The sequence below is a fragment of the Podarcis raffonei genome, chromosome 8 (genome assembly GCF_027172205.1).
Source record: "Podarcis raffonei isolate rPodRaf1 chromosome 8, rPodRaf1.pri, whole genome shotgun sequence".
Lineage (NCBI taxonomy): Eukaryota > Metazoa > Chordata > Lepidosauria > Squamata > Lacertidae > Podarcis > Podarcis raffonei.
In genome coordinates this window covers 74,258,565-74,279,232 of record NC_070609.1, presented here as the reverse complement: position 1 = coordinate 74,279,232, position 20,668 = coordinate 74,258,565, and the positions used below count along the sequence as shown (strand labels likewise).

The 20,668-nt window shown below is 45.8% G+C and overlaps 1 protein-coding gene across 12 annotated transcripts in view; it reads left to right on the top strand.

Annotated features, from left to right (window-relative positions):
- Positions 1-20,668, top strand: part of RERE (arginine-glutamic acid dipeptide repeats) — a 345,593-nt gene that overhangs the window by 100,399 nt on the left and 224,526 nt on the right. For all 12 annotated transcript variants that reach the window (XM_053400835.1, XM_053400844.1, XM_053400843.1 and 9 more), the window contains one exon: positions 13,761-14,231. In XM_053400835.1, the coding sequence (XP_053256810.1) occupies positions 13,907-14,231 (325 nt within the window). In that variant the 5' untranslated portion in view covers positions 13,761-13,906. The remainder of the gene's footprint in view (positions 1-13,760; positions 14,232-20,668) is intronic.

Below are 20,668 nucleotides of genomic sequence, written 5' to 3'. Positions count from 1 at the left end.
AAGCGGCTACCTGCTGTTCACTTCTAGAAATGCTGGAGCTGAAGTACCTCTGGAAACTGAAATGCAAGATGTAGTGTTGGCTGACTGTGAAAGGAAAAGTGGCTATTAGGCAGGACAGCGAGATGAAGCCTCCATGTTGAGGTAGCAGTCCACATAACCATCATCATTGTAATTTTTATTATTCTAATTTAAAATATAACCAGATCCCGGGATAAGCAAGGGAATGAGGGCAGTACCTTTGTGCATGTTTGTGGCATCCTAGAGGCATCTTTCTGGCTACTGTTGAAACTGCTTGGTGGACTAGATCTGTTGTCTCATCCATCAGGACTGTTCTTATTAAACCACACTCATGATCCTGGACATCCTTCCCCATAGTCCTTGATAACGTGCAGATGCTCTCTAGTCTCTCTGTGGTTAAGGAAATGCACCTAGTTTGAGACACTTCTACCTGTTGTTTCTGCAAGCATTAGAGGGATGAGATGGCATGGAAACAGATGCCATGTTGAAGTTCTTGTGGGTCACTGGCACACCTTAAGCCCTGATATCTGTGATGCACGCTGGGATCCTGGGATTTCATTGTGCCAAGTTGTTCTCATCTTGGACCTTGGACATGGACAGAGTCAACAGTACTTCAGTCCTCCTTCAATTAATATTCTGCTTCTAAGTTAAAATTAGCCGCCTCATTGTCCCTACCACTTGGTCTTTGGAAATGAGTGTGGGCATGCTCCCAGGGACTTAAAAGTTAAGAGCAGTCAGCTGTAGGACCCAGGATGAGATAGCTGTGGCTGTATGGCCAGAGCTATGTGGTAGCCATTCAGACCTCCTTGGACTTCCAGTTTCTTGTTGCCCATGTCATTGGCAATCCCACTGGGGATGTTGTCACTGCTTTTGCCTGCCTCCACTTCGTCTAATTGGAAAGTTGCATCCTGGGAGAAGGATCCTGGGCAAGGCTCCTCCATTTTGTTGTCTTGTCCCTTCCTTCCCTCACTTTACCTTAGAAAACAAAATACTTTGGGGTCTAGTGGAGTAATATTCCCTTGACCACTTCTTTGTGTGAGTGATGGAGGTTCTTGCAGAATGTACAGAGGCCCAAACTTCCAGGAGGGCAGCAAGAGAAGAAAAGGAATGCTGTGTAAGATGGGGAAAGCTCTGGGACATCTCATGCAGGAGCCCCATATTTTAGTAGAAACAGATCAGTTTCAGCATCCAAAGATACATCTGAGTGCTTAAAAAAAAAAAATCGCAAAACTCTCTTTACTTGGCATAGTTCATTCTGTAGCTTATTGCAATGTTTTCTTCTTGGTTTTTCCTAGTTACTGGTTGGGCACTGATGTGGAATCTTCTCAGCCAGTGCAAATTGAAAATTTCCCAGTCTCCCATGCTTCTGAACTTTCCCCACATTTTTTCAGTCCTATCAACATGGCTTTCGGGGCTACTTCTAAAATAAAATATGAGTTTCTCATGAAGCTGCATTCCATCAATACCATTTTTTATTTGGTCGTTTTCTGCAGGCTTGCAGAATTGTTGCTTACGTGCAGCCCTGCATGCACCTGATCTGCTGAGAACTTGCCCTGTGCTGAGTTTCTCATTTTCTTCCTATACATCTCGGATTCTTTTCGTTTAGCCTTGCCCCCCCCCCCAAAGGGTTCCTGATCTATTTTGTGCTCTTTCTCCCATTCTCTCTCTTTCCGTATAACTTTTATTTCCTTCGCCGGCATGGGGGAAATGTTCCCTTGTCCGTGCTGTTTTCTCTCTTTTGTGAGAGGTTAGACTCTCTCCAGGAAACGCTCTGTGGGTGAGACGGTGACTTGATAGCAGAGGCAATTTAATCCTGCTCAACCTGCAGCGCTGTGATCAGCGCATTTTCCCATCCTTTGTCAGGTGATGGCGGAAGCAGCTGTGCTGACGGTTGTTTTGTGCAGTGTGAAAGGGAGCCTGCCAGTGAGAGAGAAATTGCTGCAAAACCGAAGCTATTGAGCTTGCCAAACCCCACAAAGATTTCCCCAACCCCCCAGTGTATTTACTTCTCCTGTCCTAATCTGAGCTTTAAACATCTGTGTAAACATCTGTGTGTTTGGCAGTATACGTGATGTATTAGCACAGTTTACTTTAGAGGACTCCCCCCACCCAACCCAATACACCCACCCACACATATCAATGTTTAGTTTTATGGGTTCCATATCATTCAGGTGCAATTATGTATAAAACAGAAAGTCGTGCTTAACCCATTGCAACATCTGTGAAAGAGGAATAATGTTAAGCTAGCAGATTAGTGCTGGGTGCGTGATAAGTTTCAGTGAACAGCATGCCTGGCCCCATCAGGGCTTCCGAATGCACAGAAGCTTGCACAATATAAACTCATTATTATGTTGTCTGGAAGTACTTCTGCACGATAGCATACTGTCAGATCTCCACAGTTCCTTTGCTGGAGATGTAAAGTCAGTGAAGTGCTATCTCAAGTGACTGAATTTAGTAGGCATGTAGGAGGCTGCCTTATATTGAGTTGGGTCATTGGTTCTCCTAGCTCTGTACAGTGGTGCCTCGCAAGACGAAATTAATTCGTTCCGCAAGTTTTTTCTTTTTGCGAGTTTTTCGTCTTGCGAAGCACGGTTTCCCATAGGAATGCATTGAAAAACAATGCGTTCCTATGGAGACCGTCCGGGGACAGAGGGGAAGCGCCGCGCGCCTTCCCCTCTGTCCCCGGACCTGTTTTAAAGCAAGGGAAGGGGCAGCGGGGAGAATCGCTTCTCCCCGTTGCCGCCCCTTGGTTCAAAAGGGGTCCGGGGAGAGAGGGGAAGGTGCGCACCTTCCCCTCTGTCCCCGGAGATTGCGGGGCTGGCAACGGGGAGAAGCGATCTTCTCCCCGCCGCCCCTTGCTTCAAAAGAGGTCCGGGGACAGCGGGGAAGACGCGCTGCGCTTCCCCGCTATCCCCGGAGCTTGCGGGGCAAGCTTCGTTTTGCGAAGCAAGCCCATAGGGAAATGCGTCTTGCGAAGCGGCTAAGAAAACGAAAAACTCCTTCGTCTAGCGAGTTTTTCGTTTTCCGAGGCGTTCGTCTTGCGGGGTACCACTGTATTGTCAACTCTGACTGGCAGCAGCTCTCCAGCGTTTCAGGTAGAATGCATTCCCAGACTTACTTGGAGATGTTGGGAATTAAACCAGGGAATCTCCTTTATGCAAAACAGAAGCTCCACCACTGAGCTTTGGCTTGTCCCAGTCTAGCTTGTTCACAGTGTGCAAGTTTCTGAGCTTCATAGCATTCTTAATTAGGCCCTTCATCTGCTTGCTGTCTCCAGTGCTCTGGGATCAACACGATATCTAAAATATGTTGTTCTTCAGCAGGACAGTTTTCGGTATGGTATTGTAGCAGTCATTCCCCTGATCTGTGAGAATTTCCTCCAGGCGTCCAGGCACAGCAGCTTTCCAAAAATGGATGGTTCTTTTTACTGTTTTTTTTTTAATAAAAAAAAACTGTCATAAAATATTTGCATAAGTATCTTGTGCAGGTAAGCGTACTAAACTTTGTAGGCTGGCATATAAAGCTGGCATACTTGAGTGTTCATTTGCATTAGAGCACATACATGCACACAACACTCTTTTGCTCCTTGTCATTTTGTTGAGAACTTGTACAAATTAGAGTGGTGTGGGTGTGTGTAAGGAAAACTAAGAATTGAGAACAGTGTGTACTGACATTCTAGATCTACTGAGGAACTTGAAAGATGATTGATTTTTATTTGTTTTTGCTCTTTGCTCCAGTTTATTATTAAGGAGGTGATTGCTTGGATGTGCCTTGTTGCGCAACTGAGGCCTTGTCCCTTTTCTCTACGCTGCTCCATTTTGTGGAGAATTAAAAATAGCTGCATTGTTTCTTGATGCTATCATTGTCGTCCTCCTGGCTCTGATTTTTTTTTTTTGAATCAACCTCTGTGATAAGCCTGGGAAATGTGGACACCCCCCCTCCCTTGTGGGGACAGGAAGATGTAAAAATTCCAGAAACTGTGACGTAATGGGGGTGGGGGAGAGGGTGAAGTCATTGCAGGGGCAGGTGGTGGAATGGTTGTTTTTTCCTGGAATAAAATGATTTGGGGGTGGGTGGGGGGAAAATACAGTACTTTTTCTCTTTGGGGGCCCGTCACATATTAAAAGTCACTAATTTTGCCATAAGGTTATAATCTTTTGGTATATAAAAAGTACCATTTATTCAGACATGCCAAGGATTGAACTGGGAACCTTTTTAATACTAAGCAGACCCCTTCCCTAATACAGTGGTACCTCGGGTTAAGTACTTAATTCGTTCTGGAGGTCCGTTCTTAACCTGAAACTGTTCTTAACCTGAAGCATCATTTTAGCTAATGGGGCCTCCCGCTGCCGCCGCACTGCTGCTGCACGATTTCTGTACTTATCCTGAAGCAAAGTTCTTAACCTGAAGCACTATTTCTGGGTTAGCAGACTCTGTACCCTGAAGTGTATGTAACCTGAAGTATATGTAACCCGAGGTTCCACTGTATAGTTATATTCTGTGGCTTCGCCTGCAGAAACCTTGGGTTTGAGGGGCTAGGGAGCACCTGTACCTTTCTGCATGCTCTAGCTCCGGCTAATCTTTTTACTCTGCCCCAGTTCTGTCTCTGTGTCAGCTTTCAGAACTATTCAGCATAACCTAGTTGCTGTGCCAGAGGCACACACCCCTCCCTACACACCCATAATTCATTTCTTTTACATGCTGACTCATCATGCATGATGGCAAGCCCCGCCCACATAGCCAGTGTGGAGCTGCAGTGCATTGTGGGTGTGAAGCTTTCCCATATCCCTCCACGCCTGCTCATGGAAGGACTGGATGTCAGCTCATGAATTACATAAGCCATCACTGAACGTATCAAAGGGTTAGGGCATGTGTGGGGTGGTGGGAGGGGCGGTAAACCTGACTGTTTAGAAGGGAGCGGCATTTCCGTTGTGTGCTTTTTTTTAAATGACTCAATAGTGAAGCATTGTGTGTGTTTTGAGGGTGACTTTTGAGATTGAAAGTGGCCTGCAATCACTTTTCTTCCTCTCTTGCTAGTACTTAACCCCATCCTGCTTAGAGACCCTAAAAGTAAGCACAGTTCCTTATCTCTATTGTAAGCAGTGTAATCTTAAAAGAGTTGTTATGGGAATAGATGATTAAAGAGAGGAAAAATACACGCAAGACAAACCAGCCAAACTTGCTCCTTTGCGGGAGGTGACTTACAATCAGTAGTTGTTGTCTGCTTGCAGTTTGGATCTCAGGAGTTGTTTAGGCCTATATCTTTTAAATAACAACAACAACAACAATAAAAGCTTTGGCTGTTTGCTGCAGGGCTCCAGCCAGAGTTTCCTGGGTGAGGTTCTTAATGTTCTGGAGAATAAGACTCCCTGGTCCTTTGTTTGACATCCTAATGTAACCTGCTTGGAAAAATTGCCTAGAGCTGTAGGTGGCCCTTTCACAATTTAATATGGAAAAATGGGGGTCTGTCACTAAGTCACTATTGCAGTGGAAGCATCCTGTTGTTGTAGCTGGTTTTGGACGTTGTCTTGCCTTAGCTTAGTTGTAGGTGACAAGGTGCTTCAGGAAATGGAACAGACACACACACACAGCGGTTTGACAGAGGCTAATTACATGTTGGTTGCACTTAGCCATGAGCTGTCTATTCCACTTACGTTCAGTGAGTTCTAAATGTTGCCTCCTGCTCTTGACAAAAAGTTGCATGTTGGGCACATCTGATAATTTGAGCTGTCCTTCTCTGTGCTGTGGAGAGACAAGAGACAAGGTTGTCTCCATCCCTTGCAGAGTTGCTTGGTCTCTGTTGCAGGTACAGAGGTGGCTAGGTGTGTTCGACGCTTCCTTGATATCACCCTTGAAAAGAAGAGAGGAAGGCTTTCTTGTTGATTTGGTGCAGCTTTGGGGTTAAAGGAGCTTGATCACCCCGTCTCTGACAGTGCGTGGTTGGAGAGCAGGACCCTAAATCAGATTCTAGCACAGGAGTGGGAAATATTTGGCTCATGGACCAAACATTGCCCACCAGGCCTCCTCATTTGGCCCATGACGCCATTTTTCTTAAGCTACAATAATCTTTTCCACAGAGACATGGCTGCAGAATGCAGGGTTGATCTTGCATGGGGAATTCAGTCTTGTTTGGGCAGTATCTTTGCCCACCCCATCAGATGATTGATAGGTAGGTGGTCCTGCACATCTGCCAGAATTGTCCCACTGGGATGGGGGGAAGATACAGATGTGGCCTACCAGGCTGAAAGGTCCCGTCCCCTGACTCTTGCTCTAGCAGGACCAAGAGAGAGGACTCAAGAGTATTGTTATTCAGATGAGGGCTAGCTCAGTTCTTACTGAATTCCATGGAGAAAAATGTTTTATTTCTGTTCTACCTTTCTAACACGATGAAGATTAGGGGTGGTGTACAAGGGGTTCCCAGGCGGTTTCCTGTCCAGGCACTGACCTGCTTAACTTCAGGAATCATGCATAATGGGTACCATGCTTGGGTCAGAATGAGATGCAGCAAAGGACACAATGGAGAGGGTGCCAAACCAGCTTCTTGCTCCAGACATGGGGGTCACCGGGAGCAGGAGCTCCTGCCGTGCGCTGGTGTTCTTTCCAGGCATTTTGCTGGTTTAATTAATAAAGGTTGGGACTAATCCTGATTATACTGTTGAGCAGTGCCATCTGCTCTGTGGGGATGGGTTAGAGGAGGGAGAAGAGGCGGGGTGGTGGAAATGAACACAGTGGCTCACAAGCAGCACCTCCTTGGAGGGGCATATCCTCAAATACAGGCACTCTTACTGCTGGGTGAGGGAAAGGGGCTGTCTGTTAGATATTTACCTAAGGAGTGGGAAGAAGCGGATTCAGAAAGGCATCCAATCTAGCCACATCCCCAATTAGTCACTGCTGTTTGCATGCCTTGTTAGAGTTCTTTGATGAGGATTAAACCAGCAGAAAGGAGCTGCTCCCTCGAGAGCTCCATGAACTGGTGCCTTGTAGCCACTGCTCTAGTGCTTCAGTAACTTGTCTCATCACAAGATCCTTGTGTGCTTCCTCTCTGTCTCTCGTGATGCTGGTCCCTGCATTCTTAACATTGACCGTGCCCTGTGTTCCTAGTGCCTTCCCTCTAGTGCAAGGCATCTTGCCGCTTTCCCAGTCATTTTTGGTGTTCTGGCCGTTGTCTTCTGTCCTTTGGTCAGCACACAGTTTTGTGGGGATGACACTTTGAAGAAAGTATGGCAGGTGCTAAGCCAGAGTCATCTCCTTGCAAGGGCTGCCAACAAGTTCCATTGTAACACCCTCTGCTCCTCCTGCCATGATCGCTGGCCCTTCTTGCCTCTGAGCTTGTAATGGAGAGGCCAGTTATTGCTCCTTTGGAGAATAGATTTGTCCCTGGGCCTCAGAAATAACAGGAATCAGTATTCATACTCCTCCCACGAGAAGAGATCTGTGTCTCCTTAGAAAGCTAAAATGAGCACTGTGTGTGTGTTTGTGTGGAGGTCTGTATCAGCAGCTAAAGACCAATTTCCCCTTTTTACAATGTAAAATTTACACCCTATCATTCTTCTCCCTCTAAGTTGTCCACAAACTTGATGCTTGTATTACTTTTTGCAGAGAAGCACTCTTGCTTAATCAACAAGGAGCTTGGTGGCTTTTGGTCTCTCTCTCTCTCTCTCCCCCCCCCCCCGCCCCGCCATCCCTATGGGACAAAATGCAAACTGTATGTGGCAAAGGAGCAGTGTCATTTTCGTGCATGACATTTTAGTTTCCATCTCTCCTTCTCTTGGGTACTCCTTCCTTTACTTACCACTAGAGTACCTAACCATTTAGCTCAGGCATAGGCAACCTTCAGCCCTCCAGATGTTTTGGACTATAATTCCCATCATCCCTGACTACTGGTCCTGTTAGCTAGGGATCATGGGAGTTGTAGGCTAAAACATCTGGAGGGCCAAAGGCTGCCTATGCCTGATCTAGCTATTTGACTTGGTTCTCAGTGCACAGGCACAACCAATCTAGGGTCTATGGTAAAGTGCTGGGGAAGCCGTGATGTTTTACTCACACAGACACCCGTAAAAACGTAGCAGAATGAGAATGTGCATAAGTTGAAGCAAAATATTTGCATCCAAATCTTCACTGCTTCTTTTTTTGCCTATACTTGCCCTTGGGAATTTGAGCTTGTGGATAAGAATAACCATGGACAGATGGGTTTAATCAATCTTGAGAGGTTATTTGAACGAGAGCCTTAATGCCTAGAGAGCGTTCTTGCGATGGTCTCCAGCCTCTCAACCGGCACAGGCGCAAGTTAAGTATGGAGAGCCACCCTGAAAAATGCTGTGTGAATTGAAGTGTTACATTCACATTTGAATATATTGGTATATCACACTGGTAAATTATGCAAACTAGGCAGTCACTAAGCCGCAGCTGGTAGATAAGTAATGTGTGTACAAATTTTTCATCACTTTGTCCCTGAAATTTGGTACCAAATGTGATTGGTACCAAAGGTTTTCCAGATCACATAATATCTTTATTGCTATATGCATGAGAGTCCCCCTTGTAAATTGTCAAAGGAAATGATTGCAGCTGCTTGAGGAGCGGGAAAAGAGCTGAGAACCTCTGTCTTCCTGGAATGTTTCCCTCATTCAGGAAAAAGAGAGAAACTGAAGCCTCAACCCTCAAGTTACAACAGCAGTCAGTTTGTCTCTTTGGATGTTGTCATGGTCTGGAGAAGACATCAGTGGGGAGACGTAAGAATTGCTTGCTGTCTTTCTCTCTTTTAAAATGTTAGGGTCTAAGAGGAAAGATTTCAGGTGCACAGAGCTGGAACATTCCTTCCTTCATTTCTTGATAGGTGTGTAAACATTCTAAACGAACTTTAGCATTGCAGGGGGTTAGACTAGATGACCCTTGGCTCCCTGACAACCGTATGATTCTATGACCTAGCCTTTTGAAAAATTCTGCATTTTTTAAAAGGTTCAAGCATTTAAGCATTAGATGTGGATATAGTTTTATGGAAAGTGCACAAACATGATAAGTAATATTCTCCAAGGTGGGAAATCTTACTATGGCCCATGGACCTAGCCAATTTCATCTGATAAGCTGTGCTTAGTCAGCACATGATAGACAGTGGGGGGGCTATAGTGGAGAGAATTTATAAAATGGGCAAAGCTTCACAGTGGTAAAACTTTGTGGTTTTGCACATCTGTGCAAAACCCTGGCACCTCTGAGCTGGCAGGCTGTAAAATGTGGGTTAAATTCTGGGTCAGAACTCTAGGCTTGTACCCAAAGCAGCACTAAGCCTTTCCTTCCATGGAACTTTCCCTTACACAATGGAACTTTCCTCCCCCTTACACCCTTTAAATCTGTTCTGCATCCCCCCCCATTCTGGAGAAGAATTGGGGAGGAGATGTGGGGGGAGTTTCATTGTTCAAGGGTAAATCATTGCACTAATGGCACGAGGTCGTGGGATACTTCACCTAATCTGGCTGTCACCTGTTCCTGGTGTGGGACGCAAACTTTTGGCTGGAAAAATACGAAACTACTGCCAGTGCCAACTCCACTCCCCAACTTCATAGTCTTAATACAGTGGTACCTCGGGTTACATACGCTTCAGGTTACATATGCTTCAGGTTACAGACTCCGCTAACCCAGAAATAGTACCTCGGGTTAAGAACTTTGCTTCAGAATGAGAACAGAAATCGTGCAGTGGCAGCAGGAGGCCCCATTAGCTAAAGTGGTGCTTCAGGTGAAGAACAGTTTCGGGTTAAGAACGGACCTCCAGAACAAATTACAGTACTTAACCCGAGGTACCACTGTATTTCAGGAACAAGACTTGCTGCCTCCCTGCCCCCCAATTTATCCTCTTTCCACTCCCTGTTCCACACAAGCTCACTTGCTATTGGTACTTTTTGACACACACCCAACTTTCTTCTCTTATTTTTTTTGTACGTGGCCCTTTTCTCAAAGGAACTGGGGGCGGCGGTATGCATGAGGCTTTTCACAACAACCCCCGCAGTCCTGTATGTTGATTACATAACTACGGCTGCTACATGGATGGTACATGAGGGAAGCAGGCAACTATTTCTGTGATGTCAGCTGCTCTTCCTTTTTCCTCCAGCAGACACCAATTGCCGCCGGCTCCCCAGGCGGGAACATGCCAGTTCCCACTAGCCTTTTCCCACGTGACTGTATAGCTGCACACACACTTTAGAGGGAGGCTCATCGCTCAGCAACAGAGCTCAAACTTTGCATGCAGAAGCTTCCCAGCTTCAGTCTCCATTAAGGCCTGGGAAAGACTCATCTGACATCTTGGAGAGCTGCTGCCATTTGGCGTAGGTTGAAGCTTCCTGGACTGGTGGTCTAAGGCAGCTTCAGCTGTAAATCCGCTCTGTATTGAGAACCATGAAGATTGAAATCTTGCTTTATTTTTAGGGCAAGGACTATAGCTCAGCAGTAGAGCATGTTTTGTATACAGAAAGTCCCACATTCAGTCTTCTCATTAATAGGATCAGGTGAAGGGAAAAGCCTGCCCCCCATCTCTGATACTCTGGAAGGCTACTGCCAGTCAGAGTACACAATGCTGGGCAATATTTTTTTTAAAAAAATGGGCCTATGAAGCTGCCTTCTTCCTCCAATTCAGGAAGGCTGGAGTTTGGGGTTTTTGCTTCAGCAGTGAAATAGCTCAGACCAGGAACTTGTAGAGGAAATTGAGGCTCCATCCCTTCCTGGTTTTCAACCAGACCTTGATCTGGGCTGTGTGCTTCCATTCAGTTCCCTTTCCGCCCTGTGTGCAGCTAGCTGGGCACTTTGGTGGCCCTGAAGCTTCTGCTTAGCTCACCATCTTATTGGATTCATGTGGCTCTGGGGGAGATGGGGAGTGGGAAGTCTGAGTGCCAGCCAAAACCCCAAGCAGCTGGTATAGTGACCTTCAGTCCTGGTGTGAGGCTGTTTGGACCCAGCAGTTCTTCAGAATTTCTGAGGTTTAGATATCTGCTGGAGGGTCCATTCCTCCCTCCCTCCGCTGAGGAGATTTCAAGTTCCAGGGCTGGGCAGGAATACGGACACTTTGCATTTATATACTGCTTTAGAGCATTCAGGGTGCTTGCAGTGCTCAATACAGCAGGCTAATATGAGCACCCTCCTGTTGTAGATCCTGGGAGAGCAGTCTGACCACCTAGCTCGTGAGGGAGGGGATATGTGAAAGGGGTGTTGGGGACATAGTCCCTTAGCCACCACATAAGTTACATTTTGTAAAATGCTGTCTTCTGCCAGAATCTAGCACGCCACTCACAGAATCATTAAGCAGGAGTGGTAGTAGTTTATTAGGGCTAGATGGTTGCTGGAAAAAGCCATTTTCTGTGAAGACTCTCATTTTAAAAGCCAGTGTATCTTTACTATGTGCACTGGCACATAACGTTAAGAGACTGTAACTCTCCAGCCTTCGCTCAAGAAGTGTGCTGATGGATTCCTTAACTGGTGCAAAATTCTGTTCAGTCATAAGGCTTTCTAGGGCAGCAGCTGCCGGCAGTTTTAGCCCAGCTTCAGCTTTTCTGTTGGCTGTTACTCAGAAAAGCCCCCCCCCCCCCCGTGTCATACACAACCTGTCAGTCCAGATTGGCGGCCCGGAGATTGACAGGGAAGCAGTCGTCAGGTAAAAGGCTTAGCTTCAAACCGTGAGAACAAGAGGCTTTAACAATATGTGGCAGTGCTCCCTTATTACAGCCCTTCCCTTGACTTGAAGACGGGCAATTTTATGTAGCAGGTTATGAACGGAGGCTGTTTTTCTCTCTGGGAAGGCTGAGTTGCAAAGTCTTCTTCCTCTTCACTCAGCTATCATTCATAGACGATGGCAGTCTTGTGTGCAGGAAAGAAAAGTGTGGCTTATTGGAGAGGTGTGAGCCTGGATATCATTGTTGTCTGTAGATTCCATGGCTGTGTCAATATGTATTCTGCAATTTGCTCCACCTGAGGTCAAAATATTTTCTCTGTTAATTATGTACCCCTCTTTTTTCTCTTTAAAGTAAATTTTGTCATTAGGGTGCACTGCAATGCTTGTTTGGTCCAATGACCCACCACACTCGAATCTCAGAGTACATTAATATATGGTGCTCAATTCAAAGTGCTGATTTTGACCTAAAAAGCCTTATGTGGCTCAGAACCCCAGTAGCTCAAGGGCCACCACTTCCTAAATGCATCAGCCAGGACCCTGTGTTTGTCATCTGAAGCCCTTCTCCATGTGTTTCTCTAAGGGAGGTGCAGAAGGTGGTGGCATGAGAACGAGCTTTTCATTGGTGGCTTCCCCACTTGCGGAATGCTATACCCAGGGAGGCACATCTGGCACCATCACTATTTTTAGGTGCCAGGTACAAGTGTTGTTTCTTACCCAAGCTTTCAACCCTAAATTTGGAGCACATCAGGTATTTCCAGTGGGTGGGATGTGTTCGGCTTACCTTTTGCATACGCCTGGATGTGTTTTTAGGTTTTTGTTTTGGATTTATACTGGGTTTACTTTTTATACTATTTTATAACTTGCCTTGAGTCACTGTCCTTGTGGGGGAATTAAGAAGTGCAATAAATAAACAAATCCTTCTTTCTCAAAATGACATTTTTATATTTGTGAAGGAACTGTTGTCACGACAGTCTGGATGTGCGTGGGTGAAGGACCTCATGATTGCAGGAGATTGGGAGCTGTGGGGACAAGACAACACATTCTACATCACGTTTGCTTGTCCCATAGCTCTCAGTAGCAGCCTCCGCCACAACAATCAAACATGCTGCTATCTGTGTAGCCCCGCTCTTTCATTGGCATAATGTTGCCATGAATGTTCTTTTCCCCCCTCAATTTTTTTTATTGGTTTTCATGTTTATAACAAACATAAACAACAAAAAAGAAAAAAAAACATTACAATATAAAAAACAAAAAATACAACATTTATCCTAACTATTATAATCCCACTTTTGTTACCATTGTTAAATGACTTCCTCAGAACCCTTTAGCTGAGTTTCCATATGACTCATTGTAGCAGTTTTCCAATACTAATTTCAATAAAATTAACTTAATTAACTTCTTTCTTTCTTATCATATTCACTTCTATCCATAGTGTTATGCAATTTAAAACATTTAACTCCTTAACCAATTTGGTACTCACAAATAGTACTACTTACCGTATTTTTCGCTCTATAACATGCACCCGACCATAACACGCACATAGTTTTTAGAGGAGGAAAATCCGTAGGCATGCCACCCGTAGGCATTCCCTCCATAACACGCACAGACATTTCCCCTTACTTTTTAGGAGGAAAAAAGTGAGTGTTATGGTGCAAAAAATACGGTATATTATCCTAGAATATTTAACTAAATAATCCTTAAATTTCTTCCATTCTTCTTGGTACTCCTCCTCTTTCTGTTCGTGGATTCTTCCGGTCAGGTCGGCCAGCTCCAAAAAGTCTATCATCTTCATCTGCCAATGTTGCCATGAATGTTCTGGGACACTTTAGTCATGTTTGATGGAACAGGCTGTACATAAGTGTGTGAGAGCGCTGGGAAGTCTCAGAGGAGCCATGCTTTGTGTGTAGAGAAGAAAGCACGGCATTAGAGCATAATAGGGGCTGTTGTTTGAATGTCCTGCTGTGTGGCCTGAAAGAACTTTAACACTGATATTTCCTTCCCCTAAATGTCTAATCTTTCCCTAGAAAAAAGTTGAGATAGTTGTTGAAGAGTTCCGATGGCTAACATTTTCTTTCCCCCCTCCTTTTCAAAGAGCCTTTTTAAAACGCTGGGGTTGTTGGAGTGGTCGAATTTTTCCTGGAATTGAGTGAGAAATTCAGAAGACTGAAGCCCAGGCTCACTGTCTACCTTTCACGGAGGCCCAGCCGTGAGAGGACAGAAGAAGGCACCTGGCGAATCATGACAGCGGACAAAGAGAAGGACAAAGAGAAAGACAAGGACCGGGACCGGGACAGAGACCGAGAGCGGGACAAGCGGGAGAAGGCACGGGAGAGCGAGAACTCGCGGCCCCGTCGGAGCTGCACCCTGGAAGGCGGAGCCAAGAATTACGCGGAGAGTGACCACAGTGAGGACGAGGACAATGACAACAACAGCGCCACCACAGAGGAGTCCACAAAGAAGAACAAGAAGAAACCCCCCAAGAAGAAATCTCGCTATGAGAGAACGGACAACGGAGAAATCACCTCTTTCATCACAGAGGATGATGTGGTCTACAGACCTGGAGGTAAGAGAGAGATCCTACTCTTTGGAATCTAAACCACATGGTGTGTTTGTGTTGCCCAGCCTAGTTTTCTTGGCTGAAGTTCATGAGGGAGGGAGGGAGGGAGGGAGGGAGGGATGTAAATTGCTGCCATAGCTGAATGGATAATTTTGACCAGTGCATGCTCTGTTGCACTGGGAACTGACTTTTGTTGTTGTGTATGTAGCACCTTGTACACATGTGGTGCTTTAAGGAAGAATTAGACAACTGATCTCTATCTCTTGGGACTTGCTATTTAAAAATAAATGCAAGTTGAACAGAGGAGGGGTAAACCAGGAAATAATATGCAATGATTCAAATTAAATGAACATTGGCTTGCTCACAGTAGGGTATTGGGACTGAGGGCTATGGCAGAGGCTTCGCTAAAAGGTTTTTTGAGGAGGGATTTGAAATAAGCAAGAAAGGTGATCCCATGGGGACATTCTGGAGATTGTTCCAGCCATAAGGGCTAGTATGAGAGGGAGAGTGGAGCTGTTACACCAGGCATAGGCAAACTCTGCCCTCCAGATGTTTTGGGACTACAATTCCCATCATCCCTGACCATGGTCCTATTAGCTAGGGCTCATGGGAGTTGTAGTCCCAAAAACATATGGAGGGCCGTGTTTACCTATGCCTGTGCTACACAGAGCAGGAGACCTTCAGATGTCTAAGGGTGATGGAGTTGGATGAGTGAAGGTCGCAGGTGTGCTGGGCTATAAGGGCAGAGAGATGCAGGGGAGGGGGAGGAAGTCTATGGAGGGTTTTGCAGGCAAGGAGAAGAAACTTGTCCAAGTTCCACAAATACCCAATGATTTATTTATATATATATTTTTATACAAAGAAAATGATTGCATTTTTGTAGAATTAAAGGTAAGGGCATGTTACAAACAAACCATTAAGCTGACTATTTATCTGTCTTTTTAATATTGCCCCAAACCTGCTGCCTTTAAGGCGGGCGTTCACCGCTCCTCAGGGTAGCGGATGCTCCAGTTCCATGACTACTTGCAGTGCTCTTGTTTCCACCAGGATGTGTGTATTTATTCCTGATTCTCTTATCAAAAGAGCAAGCTTACAAGCGCTACTATATTTGTCATCTGCTCTGCTGTAAAAAAAAAAATCATTGGCATGCTGGAAGAGCGCTGTGGGAAGGAAAGACTGATGTGCTTTTCAAAAGAAGAGGGGGAAAACACCGATGGAAATAAATCACCAGAAACAATTTTTCTAATGTGTTGTGTTGATAGAATGCTTAACGCTCTGGGCTTGTGTGGAGTCACAGGCAAATCTTGTAGCTTTTAAGTTGTGCATACTGAATTCTACCTGGAAACAGCATTGCCCTAGTCCTGTGGGGTTGATAGGGGTAAAGCTTGATAGCCTTGGGGCCAGGGTAGATGTAATGGGGTCAAGAAGACTGCTCCCCTACTGGGGTAAATTCTTCTGCCAGCTACAGTTAACTCTACAGTGCAGATATTAACTTGTGAAATGTATATTAGTTCCTTTCTGACACACAGCTTTTCCTCCCCCCCTAATTAGTCCTTTGTGGTGCATTGATGGCTCAGCATGCATCCCTTAGAAACAGGGCCTTCTCAGTAATGGCACCAGCTTTTTGGGGCTCCCTCCCTAGAGAGGTCTGCCAGACCCTCAGCAGCATATTCTTTTAGGTGTTTGGGTGGATAGAACTTGGCTTTTTCAGTAAGCCAGGGATGGAGGAGCCTGTGTACCTCCAGAAGTTGTTGGAGTGCAGCTCTCACCATCCCTGACCATAGACCATGTTGGCTGGGGCTGATGGGAGTTAGAGTCCTGGCAACATCTGGAGGGCCATACATTCCCTACAGTTAATTTGCCTCCACTCTTTTATACTCCCAAGCCATTGCTGAGAGCCATTCAGTCATTTGTTTGTGTGAGGCAGGGGTCAGGGCTGGGGCAGCCGAACTTTTTTGGGGTCAGAGGATCAAGAGCCCTTGGAGCGCATTAAGAGCAGCTGTTCAGGCTCACAGCAGTGGGTGGTGACCATGCCGTGGTGTGGTGTGTGTGTTACTGCAGTTGAAGAACCTGACTTGAAATTGAGATTATTTGCTTGCAGGCAGAGCTTGCCTTCTAAAACCAGGAACAATTAGCACCCTTGTTTGCCAAAAAGGTCTTCCCATCTCTGGGAAGATTTGCTTTCATGGAGGTGCTGAGGTTTAACTCTGTCTCCCACCCCTCTCTTCTGCTTGCTGTATAATATATCTGGAGCCCTGATCAGTTAACTGCAGGGCTGGGAAGGGATTCGACAAGAGAAACCAAACCTGCCTTGGATTTCCCTCCACTTTGGGTGATTTCAAGGTATATGGTGCTTTGAATCGGGCACCACAAATTACAGTGTCTGTGAACACGACACCCCCGAAGCACTCTTTAAATGTTCAGGATCATTATTTGTAAAAGTCTGAGGGAAACAAACACTGCCTCTGCACCATATTCCTTCTTTGTAAAGCATTAACAATACACTACGTTGTTCAGGTCACTTGGATCACTGCCTCAGGTGGAAAGAAACCCCCGTAATTGGGAGTGTAGTGTTGCCACAGGCCATTAGACACCTGTCACTTGTAATTCCATCCAGGATGGAAGGTGGCCTCTGTTTAATAGTGCATTGCACCATCCCCTCCTTTTCTCCTCCTACTCCTGGAAGGCTTGTATGCTGATTCAAGAGGAGGAGTCCACCTGGCTTTGGTTCTCACTTCCATGCTTGATTCATCAGATTCAGCTCCAGAGTTCTTTGGATGGGCTAGTGGGAAACATGGGCAAAGCCTGCCCCAGGTGTGCTTATCTCTCCAATCCAGGGGTTGACAATCTAGTCCCTACTGCCCACTAGTGGGCGTTTCAGGATTCTAGGTGGGCGGTGGGGGGTTCTATGGCACAAGCTGAGTCCCCCTTCCATCGAGCACTGGCGGGTGGTAAGGAAATTTTACCATCAAGAAAGATGCATTAGTGGGCAGTAGGTATAAAAAGGTTGACTACCCCTGCTCTAATATTTTAGAGGAGCTGACCTCTAAAAGTAAGCGAGGCTTTAGTGTGAGGGCACTTTTGATTTATCATGTGGAAGTTGGGTAGTCTTACTCATGAAATGATAAAAAGCTTTGCTTTAGGACAGGGGTCAGAAAACTTTTTCAGCAAGGGACCAGTCCACTGTCCCTCAGACCTTGTGGGGGGGCGGACTATATTTTGAAAAAAATGAACGAATTCTTATGCCCTACAAATAACCCAGAGATGCTTTAAATAAAAGGGCACATTCTACTCATGTAAAAACATGCTGATTCCCGGACCGTCCGCAGGCCAGATTTAAAAGGCGATTTGGCCTGATCTGGCCCCCGGGCCTTAGTTTGCCTACCCATGCTTTGGGGCTTGGTGCTGATTTGTGGAGAGAAACAAAGATTTTCGTGCCCTGGAAAGGCTTGTGGTTCTAGCCTATGCCTTTGGGAAGGTCAAAGTGATACATATGAGCTGCATTAGTGTTGGATTGACATCTGCTGAAAAGGACTGAAGGCCTAAGACCCCATCAGCAGAAGATGCTTCCTTGATTCCCCCCCTTTTTTCCGAAGGGCTAGAGAGGTAGTTAAATAATGCAAAGTAAGCTTTGGCATAGTATACAACAACACCTATATGAATGTAACATTACAAACGTAACAGGGAGGGGGGGAAACTTGTCCCAAGTAGCTTCCAAGTTATATGAGAAGCTAGTTCTTTGGTATTAGACAGTGAAGAGGCAGGTGCCAAGAGGCAGCATGGCTGAACATGGGAAGTTGGTGATTGGTGGTGAGCATCAGGCTGTGCCGACTTGCAGCTTTGGACAATTTAGCATTATGTTTTATTGTACCACAAATTTCCAAAATGGGTACGCTTCTGTGCAGTGCAAGCCTGGAACTTGCTTTCATAAGCTGAGAGTTGTTAAGAGACTGCTGCTCCCTCCAGAGAGCTACAGCTCCCAGTGTTCCCTGAGAAGAGGACTTGATTGTTAAGTGCCTTTGGGAATTGTAGGTCTGGGAGGGGAATAGGGGTCTCCTAACAACTCTTGATACCCTTTAACCCTACAGCTCCCAGAATTCTTTGGGGGAAGTCTTGACTGTTTAAAGTGGTATTGTGGTGCTTTAAATACCGTATTTTTTGTTCTATAAGACTCACTTTTTCCCTCCTAAAAAGTAAGGGGAAATGTGTGTGCGTCTTATGGAGCGAATGCAGGCTGCGCAGCTATCCCAGAAGCCAGAACAGCAAGAGGGATTGCTGCTTTCACTGCATAACAATCCCTCTTGCTGTTCTGGCTTCTGAGATTCAGAATATTTTTTTTCTTGTTTTCCTCCTCCAAAAACTAGGTGCGTCTTGTGGTCTGGTGCGTCTTATAGAGCGAAAGATACGGTATATGGTGCAGATGTGGCCTCGCCTGCTTGCTAGTTGTCTTTATCCTGCTCGTGTTTAAGGGGCAGCCCATCATGCTTATCCCCTCCCTTTATCCCAGTTGGCTTCTGTTGTCTTCCCCGCCCCCCCGCCCCCCACTTTTTTTGCATTTCAAACCTTTCCCTGGCTTTTGTCAAAACAACTTGTCACAATAGCAAAAATGATTTACTGCACACCACATGCATCCTGATTTGCTTACAGCCCGTTCTTTCAGTGTGAAAAAACCGGTGGAGGGCTTTGTGAGTTCTAATGTACAAGGCTGCTAAAATGACTGCCCTTCCCTTTGGTGTTAGTCAGATTATTTTTGGTTACAGTTGTTGCTTCAACTCCATCACTGCCACTAGACCCATTTATTTTGCAGATTTTCACCAGTGTTAACATAAAAAGAGGGTCTGCTGCTGGATCAGGCCCTAAGTCTCTTTAGTCCAGTATCTATGAACAGTACATTTTTGATTGGTTCTGGCAAGGAGGCAAGTGGGTACTTTCTGCCCTCAAGTGGCATTGAGTGGTTTTTATTATTTAAAAATGAGGATGATGGCTTTGAGAGCAGAGGAAACTGCCTTATGCTACATCAAACTCTTTGTCTCTCTAGGCCAGGATTGTCTCTTCTGGCTCTCAGCCCTTTTCCCATGGGCTCAGGTGGCAAGTGGTCTTTACCATCTCCTTCTGACCCTGTTTAGCTAGAGATGCCAAGGATTTGAGCTCCTGCGGGCAAAGCATGTGCTCTGCCTCTTAACTACTGTCCCACCCATTCATTCTCAAATGGCCAGGCTCCTTTTCACCGCTGCAAAATACGGAGTTGCCACTGAAGAAGGGTAGCCCCTTGTTGAGTTTTTCTTCCTTTATACTGTGTAGTGAAATCGCCTCCCCACCCCACCCCCAAAAATCACCACACTGTGACATTTAGGGAAGAACTTAGGGAAACCACATATTTTTGTCACATGGAGCTTTCTTTGTTTTGGGGGAGGCCAATATTGGTCCCAGTCACCTGGCTGGCAGAAGAGGTGTGGGAAAGCCATTGCATTTTCCTTTCTCTCCCTGCTGGCAGGCAGATAATTAAGTGCTGATATATTAAAAGCAAAACACCCTCCCTGGCTCTTGGCACCTGCACCTGTCTAATGCAACGAGATTGGGATTCTTGATGGAGGGTAGAATTGCTGGCAATCCAGCCATAGCATTCCTGCAATAGGCGGTCATGGGGATCTTGGTGGCATTTGCAGACGCCTCTCCGAAACGTTAGCATGCTTGTTCTGTGGTCCTCCGTTGTTCTCCCACACATATCCCTCTTGGGCAAAAGCAGCTAAAAAGCATTTTCCCTGGATTGCATATTGCTGCTTAGAAAAGCAAGACCCTGCCAGTTTTTGGATGGCAACCAGAAGGCCTGAGGTGAAAATGGTAGGGGCAGGAGAGATTAGCTGAACAGAGGGGTGGGGTAGGGAGGAGGGGCAGGGAGAGCTATTGCATTCTTGTAGGCCGCTTGCCTCTCATCTTTAGCAGATGGATATGAGGACACTGTCATTTTTGCTTTGGCTATCCAGAACCATTTAAAAGGATCTACAAGGATTAAAAGGATTTGTGAGGATCCATTCCAACAATGGCATCAGCAACTATATAAACAGCAAACAGGGCAATGGGAACAAACCCTGGTAACAGTGAGTAGGGGAATTTCTATATTTAGCTTTGGCTAAACAGAAGGTGGGAAGATCACCTTTCTGGCAAGGATTTCTTTTTTAAATAGTCCCTTCCTGGGTTAGTATGTTGTCCTAAGGTGATGATTCTCAAATGTCAGATAGCGGAAGGGATAGTCCCCTCTGTCACTTGCCCCAAGTTGAAATTTGAGGCCTGTTTCACTCATGCATCTGCAAAGTTTCTCTTCCAGAGGTGGTTAGGGGGGCGGGAAACCTTATCAGTTGGCAGAGCCCCACCATCCCGCACTGTTTCTGCATGAATCTCACTGTTCTGGGTGTGATTGGAGGGAGACAAACTCAGAGTAGTAA